Raw genomic sequence first — 25,394 nt, 5'->3', positions numbered from 1 at the left:
ATAGCTTGACCCCAACAATGCCGTGGACACTCCGATGGAATGCCGTTGACATGATCAAAGATCAAGGACCTAATCATTAGACATCTATGATGCCTCAGGTCAAAGGACTACTTTGCATATTGCAACTTTCGAGTTCTTACATGACATGTATGTTCGAACTCTCTTTCGATCGTTGTTCAGTGTACTCGATTACTCTTTCGAGCACCTATGTGTTTGTCTTAGTGTCCAACACCAAATGACTTGAGACTAGTCATACTCAAGCTTGAGTCGACATAACACATACTAACCTTAGCGGATTGTCAATACCCAATTGGCAATCCTATGGCTAGGAACGTTTTAGGAATGAACATAAGAGAATGGTCTCGATAATCTAACTCACTTAGATCACTTGTCTCTTAGATCAAATACATCCCTTGGATTCCCTTATTACTTAAACACATGATACAATAAATAGTGATCAACAATAAGCTTTGCCCTTCATTAAACATATAAAAGTTTAATACATTAAGTATTCCAAAAAGCTATTACATCAAATGAGTGGCTTTGTGGGCATACTTCCAACACAATATACTGCACATAAGTCGGAACCACTGAAAAGGGTATGTGCGACAAGGTTGGGTGTAATATAATTATGCTCAATTCTACTCTCTCAATGCTAGCTGTGCGATAATACGTTAGTCACCTACAAGTCGGAACCACTTACAGTGGTCTGTACGACAAGACTATGCACCTAATGGGATCCAATGTGAGCATATGGTGCGGGAGGTGACATAATATATAGGCATGTGCCTGCTCTCTCTGGCTAAATCGCAATCACCCTGGGTGCAAGTTTATGAGCTATCGCTTCTCAATCACATATCGCATCATCGATGATTTATATAACCAAACACAACTTACCTGAACTTACCTGTGCCTCCACAACACCACAACACCACATTTATATATATATATATATATATAAGGTATCACACATCAATTCATGCACGAAACATAATTGTATATGCATGGCATTTATGGCATGGCATTTAAATTGCATTTCCTTTAAATACGTTTTCTGGGAAAAACGTCAAGTGTATATATATATATATATATATACTAAAAATAACTGCCCACTCACCTGGGATTCGCGCTACGACTCCCTAACATCAGAACCAAGGCGTCCCGAACGCTTGGTGCCTAAAACAGTTATCAAACCACATCTCATAACTCTTATCCATAGAATATGTAATTCACATAACACATATCCTCAAGGGCATTCAAGAATAATGCGAGACCCGTTGATCAAAGGTCAACCGTCGACTAAGTTCGACGGTAGGGTCATAACCCCAAATAACTCAATCTGGAAGATCCACAACTCAGATTTCTGATCCGTTACTTCCCAAGATACACATTAAGCTTCTAGAACAACATACTAAAATTTCGTTACGATCCGACGGTTGGATCTCCGCCAATTTCCAAAACTAAGTGGCGGTTAACATTTTATTTTATGAACTTACAAATCCAATTCGGGAAGATCCGTCCATCGAATTCCAAATCCGTAAGTTCCTACATTCTTTAAATATTACGTACTACTACGTATCAAAGTTTGGTGACGATCCGACAGTTGGATCGTCGATTCATACAATGGCCTATTAACGTATCTTAGAGAATTTTGGCTCTAACAATCAATCTACGTCATTCACTTCTCAAAACTGAATTCAAGACATCACATATATTCTAAAAATAGCATTGGCGGCCCTCAGGCCACATGCCGCCGCACCAGCCGCCACGGGTGGCGGTCGGCCGCCCTGGCTCGCCGGAAAATTCAACTATTTCTAAAAATTACCAAAATTTTCAGATTTGAAAATCTCAATGAGTAGAACAACTTTCATACCTGTGACCAAGGCCAATTTGGCTTGGAAACACTTCAATTTCACCAAAATCCGTGCGGACCTTAGAATTTGGTGTGCTTCGATTCGACCTCCAAACTTGTTCCAACGCCTCCACCACTACTTGGACTTTGTTCTAGACCTCAAGAAGATGTTATGGGTGGTAACAATTGGAAGGAATTGCTTCGGGATTGGATGATTCGAAGCCAAAGCCGCCGCACCTTTTTCTTGCGGTTTTCTCCATTTTCAAAGCCAAAACTCTCCAAATTTGAGATGGAATGGATAGACGAAGGGTCCTAGAGTGTTTCCCATGAGGTTTCTTGAAGCAATTCGCCGGAAAGTTGGGTGAAAATCATTGAAAATAGGTATGGGTGCCAACCGGGTCAAGAACGGGCCAAGGGGATCCGGCCGATCCCCCACGCCACTCTCTCTCTCCTTTCCCTCCTTCCCTTTTTCTGGTTGGCCATCATCTCCTTCTCTCTTCTCCTGATTCGCCAGCTCTCTCTCCTTTCTCTCCCGGATCTCCTGCTCTCTTCTTCTGGTTAGGCAGCTTTGCCCAATCTCTTCTTCTTCTTTTTCTTCTACCAGCCACGCACACACACACACACGTGACCTCCCTTCTTCTTTTTATTTTCTTTCCTTTCCATCCATTTCAACACTTACATACATAACACACCACAACGCTCATAATCGGGGGTAAAATAGTATATTCATGTCATTGATAATAAAATAATAAATATCTTCGGGACGGGCTGTCACATTTACTCCCATTTCATCTCCTCTTTCAACTGACTTCTCTACCTCTCTCTCTCCCACCGTTGAATTCTTGCACCTCCATGCTCTACTTTCTTAGTTTGTTCATCTCTTTCTCCAAACCCCCAAGTCTCTGTACGAGCAGTCCAAAGAAGATCGAATCAGAGAAAACCGCGAAAGAATGTAAAAGCTCGGCATCGTTGATATCTCTCTTCAGCTCAAATCTAACTTTCAATCGACTAGATTAACGAAGAGCTATTCCGGCCGAAGTACAACGCCGTTTGGACCCCCTTCCATTCGGTCGCTAGGATCCACTCGTCGTTCTTCTAGGTAATCTTTCCATGCCCTCTATTAACTTCTTGGATTATGAACATTATTTGCCCTTAGAAATTAGAATATTTAACCAAATGGGTCTCTGATTCTGGTGGATTTTTTTATTGTTTCTGGTTTTGAATGTTTGATGGGTTCTCAAATTTTGAAAAATTACACTCGTTTTTGGTTTAAAGATTGAATCTATTCGACCAGGTTTGTGATTGTGGTTGGTTTGGAGCTGTTTCTGATTGTGCATGCTTTTTGGCACTTGATTTTGGAGAATGTGGATTGGGTTCTCAGTTACTTTTACTTCAATTTTGTTAAAGTTGATTTCTTTTGCTTTTTTCATGATTTGGTTTATGGGTTCAGATTGAAGAATACGACACCAGTGAGCTACGCAGAGGTGCATGTGTCGAGGAAGGATGAGGCTTCATACATGAAAGGTATAACTATGGAGGAGGGTGATAGGCCAAATATTTACATAGAGGAGCATGAGAAGCTGTGATGGAAAGCGGATTTATAACCCAGTTAGAGGAAAGACTTGCCATCAATGTTTTAAGACTTCAAATTTTTTCATTTTTTTGAAAGAAAAAAAAAACCGAAAACGAACCCAAAAAAACTGAAAAAAAATAAGAACCGAATAAAACTGCACCTTAACGATCCTTTGCAAAGCACTTAAACATAACATTATATACTTCCTCTTTTGCAGAAGTCGAACTTTGCTTTTGTATTGTGTGCAAGAGAGGCCCCAAGTAAGGTGCTACTTTGCCAAGCAAACACTGTACTACAAAGTTAAAAAGGGAAAAGGCACTGCATACCCTATTGTACGAAGCTCCTTTCCACGTAAAATATAAACATGAAAAATATCATTTCATGATTGAATTTTTTTTTAACACAATATTATTTACACTAAAAAAGAAATAGTGAATTTAGCTTTATAATAGACTAACAATAATATCGTTCAAATTCGCTTTTGGTAGGAATCGAACCTAAAACCTCTTACTTACAAGTGAAGAGAAATTCTACTAGATTTAAGTGAAGAGAAATTCTACTAGATGTATTCAAACTAAATATAGGTTGGTGCTAACCTTATTTTTCTTTTTTCACATTCTCTTAATTTTCAATTGTCAAATCGAATAAACTGAAAAAAGAAAAAAAAACAGAGACAACACCATTCTAAATGTAAAAAAGAGTGTAGGTAACACCATCCTAAATGTATTAGAAGTTACATGTTTCTCTATCGTGAGTTTGGTCAAAAATTGGTTTTGAACTGATGGACCTGTCAAGTTTTTACAGGTTCGTTTATTTCATAATTGGGATTTATTTGGTCGATTAAGGACATTTAGATTTCCCTCCTCAGCCTAACGACTATTAATTATACTTGTATTCTCCTAGTAAGCAGTCGGACTCAACATCTATAATTTAATCTATATATTAGAAGTTGTTGCCCATCAATTATCTTTGATTCAAGTGACATATTGGGTTTCATAATATTATATTTTTAAAGAAGAATTAATGAAAATGACTTGAAAGTTTTGAGTTTTAATGATAAGGACAAAATAAAGGGTAAAGTGAATAGTATCAGGATTGACCTTTTAGTGTAAAAATGTGGTTTTTTTGTTAAAGTTCCCTATTTTCAAGTGGGGGCAAAACATGTCCTAAATATTCTAGATAACTAAACAATATCTAATTCAAATGATTTTTTTTGTAAGAATGATCTCCAAATAGAAGCTAGAAATTGAGTGATTTCAATTTAATTTTTACGATGAATATACGTTATTTGCAAGTGATAGAGTGAGTTTATATTCCATAAGTACGAAATGCAAATATTATCCTTTTAGTTATTAGGAGTACCAAATTGAATATCAAAATTCACACACTTGTCTGTCATGTGTTGAAACAATCCAAAAGTGCTTTTGGTACCCTCTAAAAGAAATTGCACAGGGCATCGGGCATGGACTTGGAAGTCAAGGTGGATTTTTGCTCGTGTGGAAATGAGAAGTTGAAATCTCCACCCCCATGTGAAATGAATGACTCCCAATCAAAACAAAGTTGTAGCACATCTTCAAGTGGTGTATTTTTCCTTCGATTCCAATCACTTGTATAAATCTTTTTAGTAAAGGCCAATCTAGTAAAACTATTGGTAGGCACCAATACACTTTATAAAGCAAATATAAAAATAATGCAAGGAATCAGAGTGAATGACAAATAATACTGTATAACAATAGTGTGTCTCTGTCTGACAATGAGAGCTCAACTCTCGGCCTCAGACAACATTTTTGGGGCCAATTTTATCTGTTTCCCCATGACCCGCATGACCCTTGACTATTCTTTCTCAAGTCTTTCCTTCTTAGTCTCCTTAGCATACTAAATATATATTTTTTTTATTATTATTATTCATTATTATCTCCTCACTATTTCTAGCTGCTCCTCCCTCCTCGAGCTTAAACAAAATTATTATCTCCTCACCATTTCTAGCCACTCCTCACTCCTTGAGCTTAAACAAAGAGACATGGGTGCCTTCTCTTTCATTTCTTCACTTTTGATCTCAACATTGTTGGTGCATTTATGTTTGTACCATTGTAAGGTTGAAGCCTTCGAGATAATCATAGGTGGAGGAGGAGGTGCCAGCCCTCCTGTTCCTTCCCCCAAATACCAAGACTGTCCTCCTCCCCCTCCCCCTCCATGCCCACCGCCGCCTCCACCACCGTCGCCTCCATCACCACAGCCTTCACCACCGCCGCCTCCATCACCACAGCCTTCACCACCGCCGCCTCCATCACCACCGCCGCCACCATCACCACAGACTCCATCACCGCCGCCTCCATCACCACAGCCTTCACCACCGCCGCCTCCATCACCACAGCCTTCACCACCACCGCCTCCATCATCACCACAGCCTTCACCACCACCGCCTCCATCACCAAAACCTTCACCACCGCCGCCTCCATCACCACAAACTTCACCACCGCCGCCTCCATCATCACCACAGCCTTCACCACCACCGCCTCCATCACCAAAACCTTCACCACCGCCGCCTCCATCACCACAGACTTCACCACCGCCGCCTCCATCACCACAGCCTTCACCACCACCGCCTCCATCATCACCACAGCCTTCACCACCACCGCCTCCATCACCAAAACCTTCACCACCGCCGCCTCCATCATCACCACAGCCTTCACCACCACCGCCTCCATCACCAAAACCTTCACCACCGCCGCCTCCATCACCACAGACTTCACCACCGCCGCCTCCATCACCACCGCCTCCATCACCACATCATTCACCACCGCCACCTGCTCCCCCTCCCCCTCCAAGCCCACAGCCAGTGCTGCCACCACCGCCGCCTCCATCACCACAGCCTTCACCGCCACCACCTTCCCCCTACCCCTTCGACAGCGACCGAATTAAAATTGCCTACTATGTGATTAAGAAGTTCGTAGCCAAAATCAAGTCCGACCCAAAGGGCTTCGCAAAGACATGGCGAGGTGCGGAAGTTTGCAACTACAAGGGCTTTGTCTGCGCCGTTCATCCTGTCTACAAGAAGAAAGCAGTCTCCGGTTTAGACATCAACGGGGCTATGTTCGAAGGTTTCAACAATAAACTTCCACTCCGTGGCTTCCTTGACGAGTTACCAGACTTGGTGTTTTATCATGCAAACTCCAACAACTTCACAGGCTCAGTCCCGGTAAACCCTGCCATGCTTCGATACTTCTACGAGCTCGATCTCAGCAACAACAAGCTAACTGGAAGGTTTCCGTACGAAGTTTTAAGAGCAAAAAATTTGACATTTTTGGACCTCCGGTTCAACTTCTTTACCGGTCCTGTCCCAGCCCAAGTCTTCGACCTAGGAGTTGATGTGCTCTTCCTCAACAACAACAATTTCACTAAGCAGATCCCTGACAATCTTGGCTCCTCACCTGCCCATTACTTCACTTTTGCCAACAACAAATTCACCGGTCCGATCCCAAGAAGCATTGGCCAAGCATCCAAAACTCTTTATGAAGTTCTCTTCCTTGGGAACAAGCTTTCAGGTATGGTGGTCTAACAATAATATCATCATAATTTCTTCGGTCTAAGTCTCTTATGTCTCTTTATTTCTTTTGTTAAAAAAAGAAAAGAAAAGAACGTTGTAGAAATTAGATACGGATCAATTAACTCTTAATTTAGTGGTATTACTTTTCTTAATGTTAAAATATGTTCTGAGTTGAAGAGTCTCATTTGTAATTTAAGAGAAAGAAATTTTTACATTAATTCCATATAATTTGTAGGAAAAAGATAGTTAGAATGCACCAATTAATTATCAATATTTTATTGATATCTCGTGATATGAATGTAGATATTTTGTTCGATAACGATATTTAATACTTCGCTTTACAGGGTGTCTGCCATACGAAATTGGGTACCTTAACCAGGCCACCGTGTTCGATGTAAGTTCCAACTACTTAACAGGCCCAATACCAGCCTCGTTTGCTTGCTTGGCCAAGATAGTGTATCTAAACTTAGCCAAGAACAAGTTCTACGGACCCGTGCCTGAGATGGTGTGCAAGTTGTCTACCCTGGGGAACTTGTCTTTGGCAGACAACTATTTCACTGTGGTCGGTCCAGAGTGCCAGAAATTGGTTAATAGAAAGATACTTGATGTTAGTAAGAACTGCATTTTGGGCCAACCAAATCAGAGAACAAAGATGGAATGTGCTACTTTCTTCTCCAAGCCTAGAAAGTGTCCCAACGAGAAGGAGATGACTTACATTCCTTGTAAAAGGCCGTATTCAGGTTCAAATGAGAAGAAGACCGATCATCTGCCACGAGCTCCACTATCATATGGTACTCTTATACCACATAGGCTTTGATTTTCATGCCGGAATTGGACTCATCGAAGCTGAGTGATGATGAGTTTTCTGGCAATTATGCATATACAGTTTATTTCTAAATGTTTGTAGCTACTTCATAATTTTATGGAGAAATGTAACGTAATTTATGTAGTCCTACTTAAGCAGATGCCAATCTATAAAATAATGTTTTTATATGTCTTAAACGCAATGAATAAATTCCAAATTGATTTATTTTATTGTTTGAGAAGAAACGATAGTGACTTTATTGAATTAACAAGTGGTACAATCAGCTAGAAGGACATTGCACATATCCCGTGGTTTCTCGAACTAACAAGAATCCAAATAAAAATAAAATCATTCTAGCTAATTTATGAGCCACTGCATTAGCAGAACGTCGTACATGCGAGACTCGTGCGCCATTGAGAGAGCAGAGTCACAGTTTAATGTCCTCTGTGATTGGACTAAGAGAGAAAGCATCAGTGCTGATAGAGCCCACGTCTGCACTACCCTCTGATATCACACTCCAAAAAAAGATGAGGATTGTCTGCCTTTCATTTTCGGTGCCCTTTTAGTGTCCTCTTATTTGTATGGTCACGGTTAAGCCACGTCAACATTTTATATTACTATTCATTTTTGTCTTATTATATGTATAAAAAAACAATATAAAATGTTGACGTGACTTAACCGTAACCACACAAAACAGGAGGGCACAAAAAAGGCACTAGAAGTGGAGGGCAGACAATCCTTGTCCCCAAAAGAAATCTCGCAGATAAGAACATGTTCGTGCATTTTTAATATTAAATATGTTAATTATAATTGTCATTATTTAGTTGTTAGTGGGAAATTAAGTTTGTTTGTCATTATTTGGTTGTTGTGGGGTATTAAGTTTGTCATTATTCATTATTAGTGAGGAATTAAGTGCGAGTCTTTTAACCTTTCACGTACTGTAACTCTTGTAACTCATTTTGTTGTTAATGATAGGTTTATTACCCTATTCACTAAGGGTGATAATAAACCTATAATTAGTAGCATTTTCTCTATCATTATTTTTATTGATCATCCCACAAGCAATTTCCTCTACAACTATTATTCCTTATTCCTCCATCTTTTCCATCTTTACTTAGCCAAAGAAGGGTGTTGTTATGGTGGAGCTTTGGACTCTTCCCTTTTTGTGTAGATAGGTTTGAGTCAAACAAAAATTCAGTGAGGTTGTTGCATCCTGGACAGGACAAGTCAAGAGATATATAGCTGCACCGGTTCGTGAATTTTAGTCAAACCGTAGTGGGCCTGAATCTTCTTAAAGAAAGTGAGATACTAGCGCACCTCAGCCTAATTGTCCACGCGCTTCTTAGAAGAATATTACAATTTTCTTGTAATTTTCCTAACAATTTTAAGGAGATTCAATTCATGGAGCTTGTACCTAAGAAGCCATTTGATAATGTTGGAGATCTCAACAAGCCATTCCGTTTCAAGGGAGCTCACATCAAGAGGTGGAAGGGGAAAGTCTTTTTCTATCTCAATCTTCTCAAAGTTGACTACGTTCTCACCGACAAAAATCCAAATAAACAGAGCATGGAGAACATGAATGAAGATGAGCACTATGACCATGAAACAAAGTCCAACAATATTAAACGATGAATACAAGTGTCGATATTATCTCTTGAATTGTCTTGCTAGTCATTTTTATGATTATTATGATACCACTTATTGTTCTGCAACAAAGATATGGAAAGTTTTGCAGAGTAAATATGACATCGAGGAGGCAAGTGCAAAGAAATATGCAGCAAGCTGTGATTTCCATTGCCAAATGGTGGATGGGAAATCAGTTGCAGAGCAAGTCCAAGGTTTCCAAATGATTATAGTGGAAGTCACATCCGAAGGAGTCAAAATTGATGACAATCTTATTGTAGCTGGTATCATAGACAAATTACCACCTTCTTGGAGAGAGTTCCATAAAACAAAGTGTCACAACAAAAAGGAGATTTCCTTGGAGACCTTGATTACATGCATCTGTGTAGAGGAAGAGGCAAGAGGACAAGATGTTCTTATGCAAGAGGATAATGGTAATTCTACAAAGGTAAATCTAATCTTATCAAACAATAACATGTCCAAAAATAATTGTTCTAAAAATGATCAGCTTTAGCCTAAGAAGAAAAATATAAAGAAATTTGGAAAACCTTACCAACATAATAAAGGAAATTATATGAGTAAAAACGAACAATCCCCTTCATCTTGTTATGTTTGTGGCAAGAGTGGGAATATTGCTTGATTTTGCAGATACTGGGAACATGAGCCTAATCCTCAAGCTCATGTAACAGAAGAACCATTTGTTACGATGATTACTGATGGTTACAAGTGACGAAGGATGGTGGGCAAATTATGGAGCCAATATGCATGTGTTGCTTTGACAAAGGTTGGTTCAAGAAATATACTCCGTATAAGGAGCTGAAGACAATTATGTTTGGTAACTCACATACAATTCAAGTGCTTGGAAGTGGTGAGGTTGATCTCAAATTTACCTCTAAAAGGACTTTAGTTTTGAAAGATGTACTTTATACGCCTTCTACGAGGAAAAATATTATGTCGAGTTATCTTCTTAATAAGGCTGGTTTTAAAAAGACCATGAAATATGATCAATATGTAACCACCAAAAATGGTGTATTTGTGGAAAGGGTTATGCTTGTGATGGCATGTTTAAGATGAATGTTGAGAATGGTAATAAAGCTTCTACTTCAGTTTATATGATTTTTTTTACAATTTTGACATGCATGTTTATGTCATATAAATAGAAAATATGTAGGAATCATGAGAGTTTGAATTTAATTCCAACAATGACAAAAGACTCAGAAAATTTTGAAAGTTGTAGTAAAGCTAAAATCACTAAAAAGCCTCATAAAAATGTTGAAAAAATTATGAATTTTTGGAATTAATTCATACTGACATTTGTGAATTTGAAGGAATTTTAACTTGTGGAGGAAATAGATATTTTATCATTTTTATTGATGATTATTCCAAATATACTTATGTTTATTTGATGGAAAAGAAAAGTGATGTTTTTAATAAATTTAAAAGAATTCCTCCTTGAAGTTGAAAATCAGCTGGGAAGAAAAATTAAAAAACTTGGAAGTGATATAGGGAAGGATACGAATCTTCTGGGTTTAAATCCTATGTACAATCTTTAAGAATAAGAAATGAAACTACACTATCATATTCTCCTACATTTAATGGCGTAGCGAAATGAAAAAATAGAACTTTGATTGATTTAACAAATGCTATGCTAATTGATTCAGGTGCTCCTTCTAATCTTTGAGGTGAAGATATTTTAACTGCTTGTTATGTGTTGGACAACTTGCCACACAAGAAAACAAAAATTACACACTTTTGAGATATGGAAAAGCCATAAACCAAATTCAAGATATTAAGAGTGTGGGGTTGTTTAGCCTATATAAGGTTAACTAATCCTAAAAGTTTTAAATTGGTTACCAAAGGTACTACTTGTGTTTTTCTCGGATATGCTCTAAATAACTTATAGATTTCTTGATATTGAAAATAATGTTATTAAAGAATTAGTTATGTGTTGGACAGAGCGCCACACAAGAAAACAAAAATTACACATTTTGAGATATAGAAAGGCCATAAACCAAATTCAGGATATTTAAGAGTGTGGGGTTGTTTAGCCTATACAAAGTTAACTAATTCAAAAATACCTAAATTGGTTGCCAAAGCTACTACTTGTGTTTTTCTCGAATATGCTCTAAGTAGTATAGCTTATAGATTTCTTGTTATTGAAAATGTTGATGCACAAAACCGGAGGTCTTGAAACAATGTAAATCCGGCCGTGAATCTGCAAGTAATGTAAATTGAAGACAATTTTGTAAAAACATGTTCTTTTGAGCAACATCTATGGCATGCAATTAACAATTAAAGGCAGAATCATGCTTGTATGCACTAAAAAACAAAACATTACCCATGAAATTCAAAGCCTAGTAGAAAGGTGAACCAAGACTCAACTCAAGAACAAAGTGAATTGAGAGATTTTATACCTTTGTTGATTCCTCTTTGCATAAGCAAAGACTAATCACCCAAGGAGAAGGCCTTTATTCCTTGCTTCTTAGATCCATGGATTTCTTGGATGAGGATGGTTGAAAGGATTCTCCAAGTTCCCAAAGTTGAGAACCTCTAATTTTTCCACACCAAGGATGGACTTGAAGAAGAGATAAGTGACCTAGAGGAAGTAAGATTGCTAGCTAAAATCCTCTAGGGTGGCCGGCCTCTTAGAGAGAAAGGGATAGACATTGTGTTCTCATCTTTTCTCTAAAAAAAACCCTAATGAAGAAAAGGCTATAAAATCACATTTATACCTACCTTCATTGGAGTGGCAAACTTGTAATAAGTCCAAAACCCACTCCTTTATCAATATGGCCGGCCATAGGGTGTTATTGGGCTGTTTGGGCCTTTGTGAATATTTAGTCATTAAGTTGTCATACAACTTAAGTCAATGGGCTTGACGTTCGAAGCCCATTGGGCCTTGAGGCCCAAAACTAACCCGAGGTCTTTAACGAACTTTATTCGTTTGATTAATTAACATATTAATTAATCCTTGCCATAAATAATTAAACCATTTAATTATCCTTACTCATCTCCGTTGTTTCTTCAATCTCTACCTTACACGGTGTACGATCCATTAGGTTCCTTTTAGCGAGGTAGTGGGCGATTAGAACTCTTTCAAATCGATTGTGAATTGAAACTTACTTTCAATTCTCCCTTTAGTGTTTATACACGTTTAGGGCTTCCACAAACCATGAGTGACACCTAGCAGTATGTCATGGTTACCCAAGCTAATCAGAAGAGGTGGCGAACCTATTCAGTTTAGGATTACAATGCAATACGGTCTTTCTCTAATACAATACTCTTGACCACATTGTTTGGTTTGATAGTTTATTCATGTCTATTATCCAATGTGATTCTTTTACTTATATGATTACCTTGAATGTGATTTGGAACGATTTCCTAAATCTCATTCATACTCTGGCCAAAGATTCTTAATCATATCATAGAGTATTCTCCCTCAAACGGTTTGAAGGTTAGAGATCCCTTGTTGCGCATTCACTTGCATCCATGGCTAAGTGGCTTAACCCCAACTATGCCGTGAACACCCTCTGATAGAGTGACTTTGACATAGTCAAAGATCAAGGACCTAACCACAAGACAACTATGATGCCTCAGGTTAAATGACTACTTTGCGTTATCCCAACCATGAGTTCTAATGTGACATAAGTATGAGAACTCATCGTTGATCGTGTTCAGTGGACTCATTCTCTATTAAGCACCTACATGCTTGTCTTGGTGTCAATCACACCAATGACTCGAGACCAGTCACTCTCTCTGAGAAAAGACACAGCACGTACTGATCTTAACGGACTGTCAATGCCCAATTGGCAATCCTATGATCAGGAACATTTAGGATATGTATACGAAAGAGAATGGTCTCATGAATCTAACTTCTTTAAATTACATTCTCCTAATTACATATTCCTTGGATTTATCGTTTAAGCATATAACATTTATATGAGACAGCTTAAAACAATAATCTTTGCCCTTGATATTAAACTAGATTAGTTTAACATGTGAAATGTCCGTAAAGTATCATCATATGATTGGTTTTAGGGCACATTTCCAACAATCTCCCACTTGCACTAGAGCCAATCAGCTTGGTCATCAATGATGATACCTCTTCTGTAGTCATTTCAAAAATGGCTGAGTAGTAGGCCTAGACAATGGATATCTATATGTTATCCATAGAAGCAACCTTGAGAATAACGACGTCACCATTATACATGATTCTTAATCATGTGGTTTAGTCTCACATTTGAGTTCGGATCATGATGAGACCTTGATTCCTCGGCTTGAGCTATCGCCCTATTAGTGTCGTAGTGTCGGTACACTAGAGACACTTTCTGGTTGGAACCGAATAGAGAGTTCATGAATGAACTTTCTCATCCAAACAACATTGTTGTAAGCTTCTATATGGCAATATATTTTGCATTCACAATGGAACACACTAAAGTCATTACTTTTAATGTTTCCATCCAAATATCTCTTTAGTCATAATAAAGAGATATATGATTATCTCTTCATTCATAATGAAGAAACATCCAATGATGGATTAGATTCATAATCTAATACATTTACGCTTCCATTACGTTACTCTAATTCTTCCTCATTCTTGACAGTTGCCAAGGTTCTGATCATGGGCTTGCATTGATATCATCTTGTACCAATCTTGGTACAACTCATATCAACGTTTTTTCATACAATATGAAATACATAAATCACCTTTTTGCATATACATAAAGGATTCTATTTACGCATTATTTCTTTGGGAGTCAAAGGGTACGTTCCCTTTTAGAAGAGCTACCTCCTAGTCTTACTAAAGTTGTTCTTCTGATTGAAGTTTATCATCATATGAGAAACTTCCTAGCATCTTTTGTCTATCATTAGGGCTTGATATAATCCAATTATATCCTGAAATCTATCATTATAGATTTCCATCCCATGTTTATTGACTATGTCTCCCATATACATTCTATCGTTATAGAATGTTTAAAGTCATAACTTTAACGAAGAAGTATTCTTTTCATTTCCAAAATTAATATATCATATATGTGTGTGTGTATATATATATATATATATATATATATATTCAAATTTAGGAACATGATTAACTCCCACTAATCTTTTGTAAACCTAGTAAACAAAAGATTTATTTACATCTTTATGAGAAATCAAACGATTTGATCTTTCTCTCATAAGACGCTTATAGCTCCCACTAGCTTGCTAAGATTCATGATGGATGGATCTCTACAACTTACATGTCTTGTGATTCATAGTTTTTGACATATATTATCAAGACTATCTTAATAATGGTTTCGGAAACCCATATTATGTCCAAACATTGAATCACCATTTAGTTGTAGCTAGCAATCTTCGAATTAATTGAAACAAAGACTACGTCAAAGATGGTTTCTTCAAAGTCAACCAATCTCTTTGATTGTAGTCACCTTAAGCTACCAATTAGCTATAAAGGTTTCATTATTTCGGGTCAAATGGTACTTTACCATTTCCTTGAGTATATGTCGTATATACATTCAATGTAGTCATAAGGATTTTCATTCTTATTTCTTTCGAATTAAGAGGTGCAACTCTATGACATAATCATAAAGTTCAAACCATTCAACTGAGACAGTTTATAAATCCTTCTCAACTACCTTGGATCTTGTGGTATAGGAACTAGGTTGTTATATTTGTTGATCACTTATCTTGTATCTCAAAGAACCCATTCTTTGAGTTCTATCCCTCATTCATTTGCTCTATCTTAGGCAAATCCTAGTGTAGGATTACAATGAACTACCCAACAAACAACATTTGTTAGTTGGTTTATAGAAGTGATATCCAAATGTTAATTTAAGGATACCCACAAGATAATTCTTTAAACAAATATTGCTTATTAGCATACAACCCTAAATCTTAACATGATTAAGATTTCTCTTTCTTTCCAACTACATCCTATGAAGTCATGAAAATTTTGGAAGATCTTCTAATTGATAATCATATTATCTTAGAAGTATATATCCTATATATGGGTAATTGATAACATCCAACAAACTAAATCTTATTCGAGTTCGTTCTTCTCTTAATGGAGAAATCCATTATCTTATGATGCTTCTTTCCTTGATATCTTTCAAGGAAACTGTTCTAAAGTGTTACCTTTCCTTGGATCAAATCTAAGGAGGTAAATACTTTAGACATCTTACTCATCAACGTACATTTCTTGAATTCTTTGAAACCTTTTGCAAAGTATTCGGACATGTGTTTATTCAAAATAAATGATAGTCCAACCGAGAGCGATCTTCGGTGAATGTCATACAACATGAGTAGTATTATGTTGTGGACAAGGGTCACTAACATCTAAGTGAATTAACCTCAACAACTTTGTGATTCTTTCTTCCTTTCCAAAAGAATAAAGATTCAAACATTTTGCCTCTATACAATTTTAACAAGAAGGCATTGGATCCGGATCTAACGATCCAAAGCATCCATCTATGACCAACTCGTAATTTATGTTTTAGAGGTATCAAATAGCACAACTCAGTTGGGATTAGTCACTACATTGCAACCTTTTGGGTTTTAAGCATTGTTATATTCTAAACAGTTAACACTACCATATCATTTCTACTATAGAGATAATCAATTAGATTACAATAATCTAATCATTCATTAATAAAGAACAATGTTTTGTCAAACAAAACATTCATCCATTTCTCATACGGAATTAAGTTCCTTTATTCAAATTGGAATGTAAAGACAATCTTTGTTTTTCCATTTTCTTTGGTAGTTCATATGAGGAAGTAAGTACTACCTGCTTTCGCAGAGATCTATATTTGATTCACGTTTCGAATGTGAAGTACTTTCTCTTCTCCCATTAATCTTCTACTTCTTATTAGCCACACTTTTACAACGATTGTAAAACATAGTTACTAATACTGAATCAAGCATTCAAGTAGAAGAACCAACTGTTTTGAACTATTCAAGAACAATTTACAACACCTTCGAAAGGTGTGTTCTTGACACTTGCAAGACATTTCTTGCAAATACCCCTTCCAATGTCCATCCTTTCATAAAGAAAGTTTGTTCCCTTGGAGTTATTTCGCCTTCTTCATTTGACTTCTCCTTTGACTACAATAGTCATGGTCCCTAAACTCCCACTATCTCTCTTGAAACTTATTTCAATTGTGTTCTATACATCAAACAATTTGGAAAGCGTGTGGTTATTTGTTCACTATATAGTTTACAATAAACTTAGTGAACCATTTGGATAGGGACACAAAGGTGAAGTCCTTGCCTAGTTTCCGTCTCTAGAAGTGGTTTAACACTTCAACACTCAATGATTCAAAATCATCATAAGTCCATGTTGATGGACTATTTTTGTCAACCAACCATTATGTTCTAAACATAATTACAAACTTTCAAGAGTTGTTCAAGGCAACTCTCATTTCTTCATACAACAATTTGTAAGTGATGAATCATGGCACATAAAGTGTCCATGCCCTTGTGCTTACTTCTCAAGTTCCTTGTTCATGTAACAAAGAAACAAGCATTAATGTTTACGTTAGCTAAGGGTTGTTCAAAGCAACTCTTATTTCTTCATACAACAATTTGTAATTGAAGAATTATGACATTAAAAGTGTTGTCCTCTTTATGATAGACTTATCTAACATGTTCTTCCAATGATACATTATCAATAGGAAGATTGTGAGGATGAGACTACTTAGGTACATATACAAGCCACTATAGACAATCTATGGGATTGTAGTACCAAGTCCGGAAACTAAAGCTTTAGGCTTTTTCTTTGTCAAGTTTTGGATAGCGTTTGCAAATATATTGGTAAATAAATACAGAATGAATATAAATTGATTGATTTTAAGCCATTTGATCCGGGTCTTTAAATCAAATAGCACCACCCACTATTTTTGGCAAATTCCATATCCCTCATCGGAATTCGAGAGTTTTGGAGGAAACTCTTAGTAGGGTATGGGAGACTCATCATTACCAAGCCCACCTCACAATGATATGATGTTGGCTAGCATCAATAATAATGAGAGAGTACGCTTACTCATTTGCATCTCTTGCAAGTACCCATCTTATTTGGCCTCTAGAGAATGAAGCCTCACAATGATATGATGTTGGCTCCATTGCACTTAGTTAAGTCATTCCCACCATGCAAGTTCGAGTAGGGGTTCAAGAACAACCTCACAATGATATGATGTTGATCATTCTCGTTGCCTACCGTCACAACATCATGTATGCATATAGAACTCCTCCTGAGTGTAAGCACGCACTTTGTACTCCCCCATGATAGGGTGAAGTCGGTGTACGAGTCACAAACGATCACAGCCTACTACGGTGGAAGGCCACGAAAGAGTGTTCAAAGCACTCTCACGCTTATCAACCTAATAATGGTTTGGTTGAAGGTTTTAGGTCTCATCACATATAAGCATGCATTTTAATCTTATTAAAACAATTTGGTCCTATTACAACTATTGGTCCATGTGATTGATTTAGTTGTATATAATACTCCCACTATGCTTGTAAAATGGTTTTTAAAGCAAGAGTATATGGTACTACTAACATAAGGTTTGCATTCATTGATGGACTATATAGTTGCCTTAGGGCCTTAGGATGACTATGAACCTTTGATTCGATCCAACACGAGCCTGGTGTTGAATCTTGGTCTAGAGATGGTGATTGATTTTAGTTACGCGTTTAATCATATTAAGGCGTCTTTTTCCTATTGGGCGTTGGACCCAACTACTCCAATTTTATGCATATCAAATAAAACAAGAAATCAGTACTTCAAAGTCAAGAAGGGCTTATGCTCTTTTACAACATTTGATCAAAACAAATTACTTTAAAGTAAAGAAGAGCTTATGCTCTTTTACAACATTTGATCATATCAAATTACAACCAAAATCTAATCTACACATTCCCATGGTTCAAACAAATTTGAGACGGCCTTTCACATCGCTCAATTATCGTAGGCTTAGGTTCATAATCACCCTTTCTTTAATTAATTAACACTTTAACTAATTAAACTTGAATGCAACATTTTCATTTGGTTTTTGTTTCCATAGAATTGATTTAAATGGAGATAAATGAAATGAAAATTCAATTCTCATTTAAAGATACAAAACTATTTTGTTCTCAACTAATTTGGGCCGAAAAGCAATAACCTTAACCATTGGGCTATTTTGCAAAACACAAACTTTTGAGGTCCCTTTGTAAAAACACAAAAGTCCACTACTTCATGTAATTACAACTAGAACCCAAAAATTTCAACAAATGCAAAAACTTCATTAAAGGAGCAAAACAATTTGTCCTTTAGTGATTTTGGGCCTTTACGTAAAAACGTAAACTTTCGGGTCAAAGTACAAATACACAAAAGTATCAAAACTTTATGTAATTGCATAAAAGCCCCAAAAGTACCCTATTTAATAGGGTGGCCTATTTTGGATGAGAGATGGTGTCATAAAACTTTTGAATTTTTCAACAAAAGTGAAAGGTGATGGGTAGGTTTAAAAAAGTGATTTCCATAAAACATGGTTCCTTGAAACAAGGAAAATGTGTAAGTGATTGGTATGGTGTTGATTGAAAAAGGACAAATCATGTCATACCATTTATTACAATAAAGTCCCACCAACCACCATAAACAAAACTTTATGAAAAACATCAAACACTTCGAATCAAAACACCAAACTTTTTTGTTCTTGGTTAAAACATAACAAGAACAATGAAGAACAGCCATGAAAACCCATAAGAGCTCCATGAACATTTTTCACCCAAAGACACCCCAAAAACTCTCAAACTTAAGGGAAAAAACATATTACCATACTAGGGTACTTAGGGGTTCCTAATGTCACTTTAAAACACTTTTAACAAGACAAACATGAACCCAAAAATCCACCCTTTGGATTTGGCCGAATTTCCCCAAAAACATGGCACCAAATTTTAGCTCCAAAATTCATGCTCATATAACTACATCTACAACATTTGAGATGAAAAATTTTCTAACAAAATTTACATTCAAAGAAGCAAGAATAAAGCTTGTAACAATTACAACATTCAAATCATAAACTATGTAAATACAAAACCCAAAAGGATTCACCAACTACTAGACCTAGGCTCTTGATACCACTTGAAGACAATTTTGTAAAAACATGTTCTTTTGAGCAACATCTATGGCATACAATTAACAATTAAAGGCGGAATCATGCTTGTATGCACTCAAAAACAAAACATTACCCATGAAATTCAAAGCCTAGTAGAAAGGTGAACCAAGACTCAACTCAAGAACAAAGTGAGTTGAGAGATTTTATACCTTTGTTGATTCCTCTTTGCATAAGCAAAGGCTAATCACCCAAGGAGAGGGCCTTCATTCCTTGCTTCTTAGATCCATGGATTTCTTGGATGAGGATGGTTGAAAGGATTCTCCAAGTTCCCAAAGTTGATAACCTCTAATTTTTCCACACCAAGGATGGACTTGAAGAAGAGATAAGTAACCTAGAGGAAGTCAGATTGCTAGCTAAAATCCTCTAGTGTGGCCGGCCTCTTAGAGAGAAAGGGAGAGACATTGTGTTCTCATCTTTTCTCTAAAAGAAACCCTAATGAAGAAAAGGCTATAAAATCACATTTATACCTACCTTCATTGGAGTGGCAAACTTGTAATAAGTCCAAAACCCACTCCTTTATCAATATGGCCGGCCATAGGGTGTTATTGGGTTGTTTGGGCCTTTGTGAATATTTAGTCATTAAGTTGTCATACAACGTAAGTCAATGGGCTTGACGTTCGAAGCCCATTGGGCCTTAAGGCCCAAAACTAACCCAAGGTCTTTCACGAACTTTATTCGTTTGATTAATTAACATATTAATTAATCCTTGCCATAAATAATTAAACCATTTAATTATCCTTACCCATCTCTGTTGTTTCTTCAATCTCTACCTTACACGGTGTACGATCCATTAGGTTCCTTTTAGCGAGGCAGTGGGCGATTAGAACTCTTTCAAATCGATTGTGAATTGAAACTTACTTTCAATTCTCCCTTTAGTGTTTATACACGTTTAGGGCTTCCACAAACCATGAGTGACACCTAGCAGTATGTCATGGTTACCCAAGCTAATCAGGAGAGGTGGAGAACTTATTCAGTTTAGGATTACAATGCAATACGATCTTTCTCTAATACAATACTCTTGACCACATTGTTTGGTTTGATAGTTTATTCATGTCTATTATCCAATGTGATTCTTTTACTTATATGATTACCTTGAATGTGATTTGGAACGATTTCCTAAATCTCATTCATACTCTGGCCAGAGATTCTTAATCATATCATAGAGTATTCTCCCTCAAACGGTTTAAAGGTTAGAGATCCCTTGTTGTGCATTCACATGCTTCTATGGTTAAGTGGCTTAACATTAACTATGTCGTGGACACCTTCTGATGGAGTGACTTTGACATAGTCAAAGATCAAGGACCTAACCACAAGACAACTATGATACCTCAGATCAAATGACTACTTTGCATTATCCCATGTGACATGAGTATGAGAACTCATCGTTGATCGTGTTTAGTGGACTCATTCTCTATTGAGCACCTACATTCTTGTCTTGGTGTCAATCACACCAATTACTCGAGACCAGTCACTCTCCCTGAGAGAAGACACAGCACGTACTGATCTTAATAGACTGTCAGTGCCCAATTGGCAATCCTATGATCAGGAACGTTTAGGATATGTATACGAAAGAGAATGGTCTCATGAATCTAACTTCTTTAAATTACATTCTCCTAATTACATATTCCTTGGACTTATCGTTTAAGCATATAACATTTATATGAGACGGCTTAAAACAATAATCTTTGCCCTTGATATTAAACTAGATTAGTTTAACATGTTAAATGTCCGTAAAGTATCATCATATGATTGGTTTTAGGGCACATTTCCAACATAAATAACACGAGAAGTATCGTGGTTCACCCCAAGGTTTGGGCTACGTCCACACTGATTGTATTATATTTCTCTGGAAGTGAGGGAGAGAGAGCTCTGAGAGTAAGAGTGTTGAGTGAAGGATTTATTTTGAAAAACATGTTCATTTGAGCAACATCATATAGCATGCAATTAACAATTAAAAGGCGGAATCATGCTTGCATGCACTCAAAAACAAAACATTACCATGAAATTCAAAGCCTAGTAGATTGGTGAACCAATAATCAACTCAAAACAAAGTGAGTTGAAATTAATACCTTTGTAGATTCCTCTTTGCATAAGCAAAGGCTAATCACCCAAAGAGATAGGGCCTTCATTCCTTGCTTCTTAGATCCATGGATTTGGATGGAAGAATAGGTTCTCTAAGTTCCCAAAATTGAGAACCTCTAAGTCTCTTCACCAAGGTTTGATTGTAGAAGAAATGAGTGACCTTGGAGTAGTAGGATTGCTAGATGTACCCTCCAAGGTGTTAGCTTCTTTAGAGAGAAAATGGAGAGACAATTCTCACCCATTTTCACCCAAAATAAACCCTTAATCACATTAATGAATATTTGGCTATAAAGTCATTTATATAGTCACTTCTTTAAGTGACCTAAATAACCAAAACCCTAATTCATTCCTCATGGCCGGCCTACCTTGGGAATTTTGGGCTTTTGGGCCTTTGTGAATCTTTATTCATTAAGTTGTCATACAACTTAAGTCAATGGGCTTGACGTTCGAAGCCCATTGGGCCTTAAGGTCCAAAACTATCCCGAGGTCTTTAACGAACTTATTCGTTTGATTAATTAACATATTAATTAATCCTTGCCATAAATTAAATGATTAAACCATTTAATCATTCTTACTCATTTCCGTTTAATCTCCAATCTCTACCTTTTACGGTGTGCGATCCATTAGGTTCCTTTTAGCGAGGCAGTGGGCGATTAAAACAATTTTACATCGATTGTGAATTGAAACAATTTTCAATTCTCCCTTTAGTGGTTATACACGTATAGGGCTTCCACAAACCATGGTTGACGCCTAGCAGCATGTCATGGTTACCCAAGCTAATCAGAAGAGGTTAGAGAACCTATTCAGTTCGGGATTACAAATGCAATACGGTCCTTCTCTAATCTAATACTCTTGACCACATTGTTTGGTATGATAGTTTATTTATTCATGTCTACTATCCAATGTGATTCATTTGCTTATATGATTTCCTTGAATGTGATTTGGAACGCATTCCCCAATCTCATTCATACTCTGGCCAGAGATTCCAAATCATATCATAGAGTATTCTCCCTCAACTGTTTGAAGGTTAGAGATCCCTTGTTGCGCATTTACTTGTCTCCATAGCTAAGTGGCTTAACCCCAACGATGCCGTGACACCCCTAGGGGGTGAATTAGACATAATCAAAGATTAAGGACTTAACCACAAGACAACTGTGATGCCTCAGGTCAAAGGACTACTTTGCATTATCCCAACCATGAGTTCTCATGTGACATGGAATATAAGAACTCTTCGTTGATCACGTTCAGTGAACTCATTCTCTTATTGAGCACCTACGTACTTGTCTTGATGTCACACACACCAATGACTCGAGACTAGTCACTCTCCCTGAGAGAAGACACAGTACGTACTGATCTTAACGGACTGTCAATGCCCAATTGGTAATCCTATGATCAGGAACATTTAGGATGTGTCTACGAAAGAATGGTCTCATTAATCTAACTTCATTAGATTGCATTCTCCCAATCACATATTCCTTGGACTTTATCGTTTAAGCATATAACATTTATATGAGACGGCTCAAACAATAATCTTTGCCCTTTATTTGTTAAACTAGATTAGTTTAACATTTGAAATGTCCGTAAAGTATCATCATATGATTGGTTTTAGGGCACATTTCCAACAATCTCCCACTTGCACTAGAGCCAATCAGCATTGGTCATCAGTGATGATACCTCTTCTGTCGTCATTTCATAAATGGCTGAGTAGTAGGCCTAGACAATGGATATCTATATGTGTTATCCACAGAAGCAACCTTGAGAATAACGACGTCACCATTATACATGATTCTCAATCATGTGGTTCAGTCTCTCATTTGTGTTCGGATCTTGATGAGACCTTGATTCCCAGGCTTGAGCTATCGCCCCATTAGTGTCATACACTTTCTGGTTGGAATCGAATAGAGAGTTCATAAATGAACTTTCCCATCCAAACAACATTTTTGTAAACTTCTATATGGCAATATATCTTGCATTCATAATGGAACACACTAAAGTCATTACTTTAATGTTTCCATCCAAATATCTCTTTAGTCATAATAAAGAGATATTTGTTTATCTCTTCATTCATAATGAAGAAACATCCAATGATGTATCAGATTCATAATCTAATACATTTACGCTTCCATTACGTTACTCTAATTCTTCCTCATTTTTTTTTTGAGGAATCTATCCTTAAGTATTTCTTAAATACTTAAGGACTCACTTGACAGTTGCCACGGTTCTGATCCTGGGCTTGCACTGATATCGTCTTGTACCGTTCTAGGTACAACTCATATCAATGTTTTTCATACAATATGAAATACATAAATCACCTTTCTGCTTATGCATAAAGGATTCAATTTACGCATTATTTCTATGGGAGTCAAAGGGTACGTTCCCTTTGAGAAGGGCAACTTGCTAGTCTCACTAGAATCGTCCTTCTTATTGAAGTTTATCATCATATGAGAAACTTCCTAGCATCCATTGTCTATTATTAGGGATTGATATAATCCAATTATATCATGAAATATATCATTATAGATTTCCATCCCATGTATATAGACTATATCTCCCATATACATTCTATCTTCATATAATGTATTAAAGTCATAACTTTAACGAAGAAGTATTCTTTTCATTTCCAAAATTAATATATCATATATACTTAAATTTTAGGAACATGATTAACTCCCACTAATCTTTTGTAAAACTCGTAAACAAAAGATTTATTTACATCTTGATGAGAAATCAAACGATTTGAACCTTTTTCCTCATAAAATGCAAATAGCTCCCACTAACTTGCTAAGATCCATGATGGATGGATCTCTACAACTTACATGTCTTGTGATTTATAGTTTTGGACATATATTATCAAGACTATCTTAATAATGGTTTCGGAAACCCATATTATGTCAAAACATTGAATCACCATTTTAGTTGTAGCTAGCAATCTTCGAATTAATTGAAACCAAGCCTATCTCAAAGATGGTTTCTTCAAAGTCAACCGTTCTCTTTGATTGTAGTTACCTTAAGCTACCAATTAGCTATGAAGGTTTCATTATTTCGAGTCAAATGGTACTTTACCATTTCCTTGAGTATATATCGTATATGCACTCAATGTAGTCATAAGGATTTTCATTCTTATCGACTACCTTGGAGCTTGTGGTATAGGAACTAGGTTGTTATATTTGTTGATTACTTCCTTGTCTCTCAAAGAACCCATTCTTTGAGTTCTATCTCTCGTTCATTTGCTCTTAGGCAAATCACATTGTAGGATTACAATGAACTTCCCAACAAAACAACATTTGTTAGTTGGTTTATAGAAGCGATATCCAAAAGTTATTTTAAGGATATCCTACAAGATTGTTATCAAACGAATATTGCTTATTAGCACACAACCCCAAATCTTTAACATGCTTAAGATTTGTCTTTCTTTTCCAACTACATCTTATGGAGTCATGAAAATATTGGAAGATCTTCTCATTGACAATCATATTGTTTTAGAAGTATATATCCTATATATGGGTAATAGATAACATTTAACGAACTAAATCTTATTCAAGTTCGTTCTTCTCCTAATGGAGAAATACATTATCTTATGATGCTATTTTCCTTGATATCTTTCAAGGAAACTTATCTAAAGTGTTACCTTACCTTGGATCAAATCTAAGGAGGTAAATACTTTAGATATCTTACTCATCTATTTACATTTCTTGAATTCTTTGAAACCTTTTGCAAAGTATTCGGACTTGTGTTTATTCAAAATAAACTATAGT

The 25,394-nt window shown here is 36.6% G+C and overlaps 1 protein-coding gene and 1 long non-coding RNA gene across 6 annotated transcripts; one reads left to right on the top strand and one right to left on the bottom strand.

Moving 5' to 3' along the window:
- Positions 1-5,379: 5,379 nt before the first annotated feature.
- LOC139188331 (uncharacterized) lies at positions 5,380-5,735 on the bottom strand. Its single transcript, XR_011571700.1, has 2 exons — positions 5,678-5,735; positions 5,380-5,632 (listed from the first exon to the last, which is right to left on the bottom strand). It is a non-coding gene; the product is annotated as an uncharacterized lncRNA (long non-coding RNA).
- LOC114823462 (uncharacterized protein At4g06744-like) lies at positions 5,446-7,965 on the top strand. 5 transcript variants are annotated; one of them, XM_070805612.1, is made up of 3 exons: positions 5,446-5,632; positions 5,756-6,970; positions 7,317-7,965. In XM_070805612.1, the coding sequence occupies exons 1-3, from the start codon at positions 5,446-5,448 to the stop codon at positions 7,787-7,789; spliced, it is 1,875 nt and encodes a 624-aa protein (XP_070661713.1). In that variant the 3' UTR covers positions 7,790-7,965. The 5 variants fall into 5 exon arrangements, with proteins under 5 accessions (XP_070661713.1, XP_070661710.1, XP_070661711.1 ...); XM_070805609.1 differs by having other exon boundaries at positions 5,678-6,970; XM_070805610.1 differs by having other exon boundaries at positions 5,446-6,031; positions 6,128-6,970.
- Positions 7,966-25,394: the final 17,429 nt, after the last annotated feature.

This window comes from Malus domestica, chromosome 10, assembly GCF_042453785.1.
Source record: "Malus domestica chromosome 10, GDT2T_hap1".
In the NCBI taxonomy this organism is placed as follows: domain Eukaryota; kingdom Viridiplantae; phylum Streptophyta; class Magnoliopsida; order Rosales; family Rosaceae; genus Malus; species Malus domestica.
The sequence above is the reverse complement of the archived record's forward strand: the minus strand, read 5'-3'. Positions and strand labels throughout refer to the sequence as shown.

Bases quoted from the DNA above. Each gene is read 5' to 3' on its own strand.
- LOC114823462 (XM_029098937.2), top strand. From the start codon at position 5,446: ATGGGTGCCTTCTCTTTCATTTCTTCACTTTTGATCTCAACATTGTTG. The intron at 6,971-7,316 runs GTATGGTGGTCT...TTCGCTTTACAG, and splicing joins CCTTGGGAACAAGCTTTCAG to GGTGTCTGCCATACGAAATT.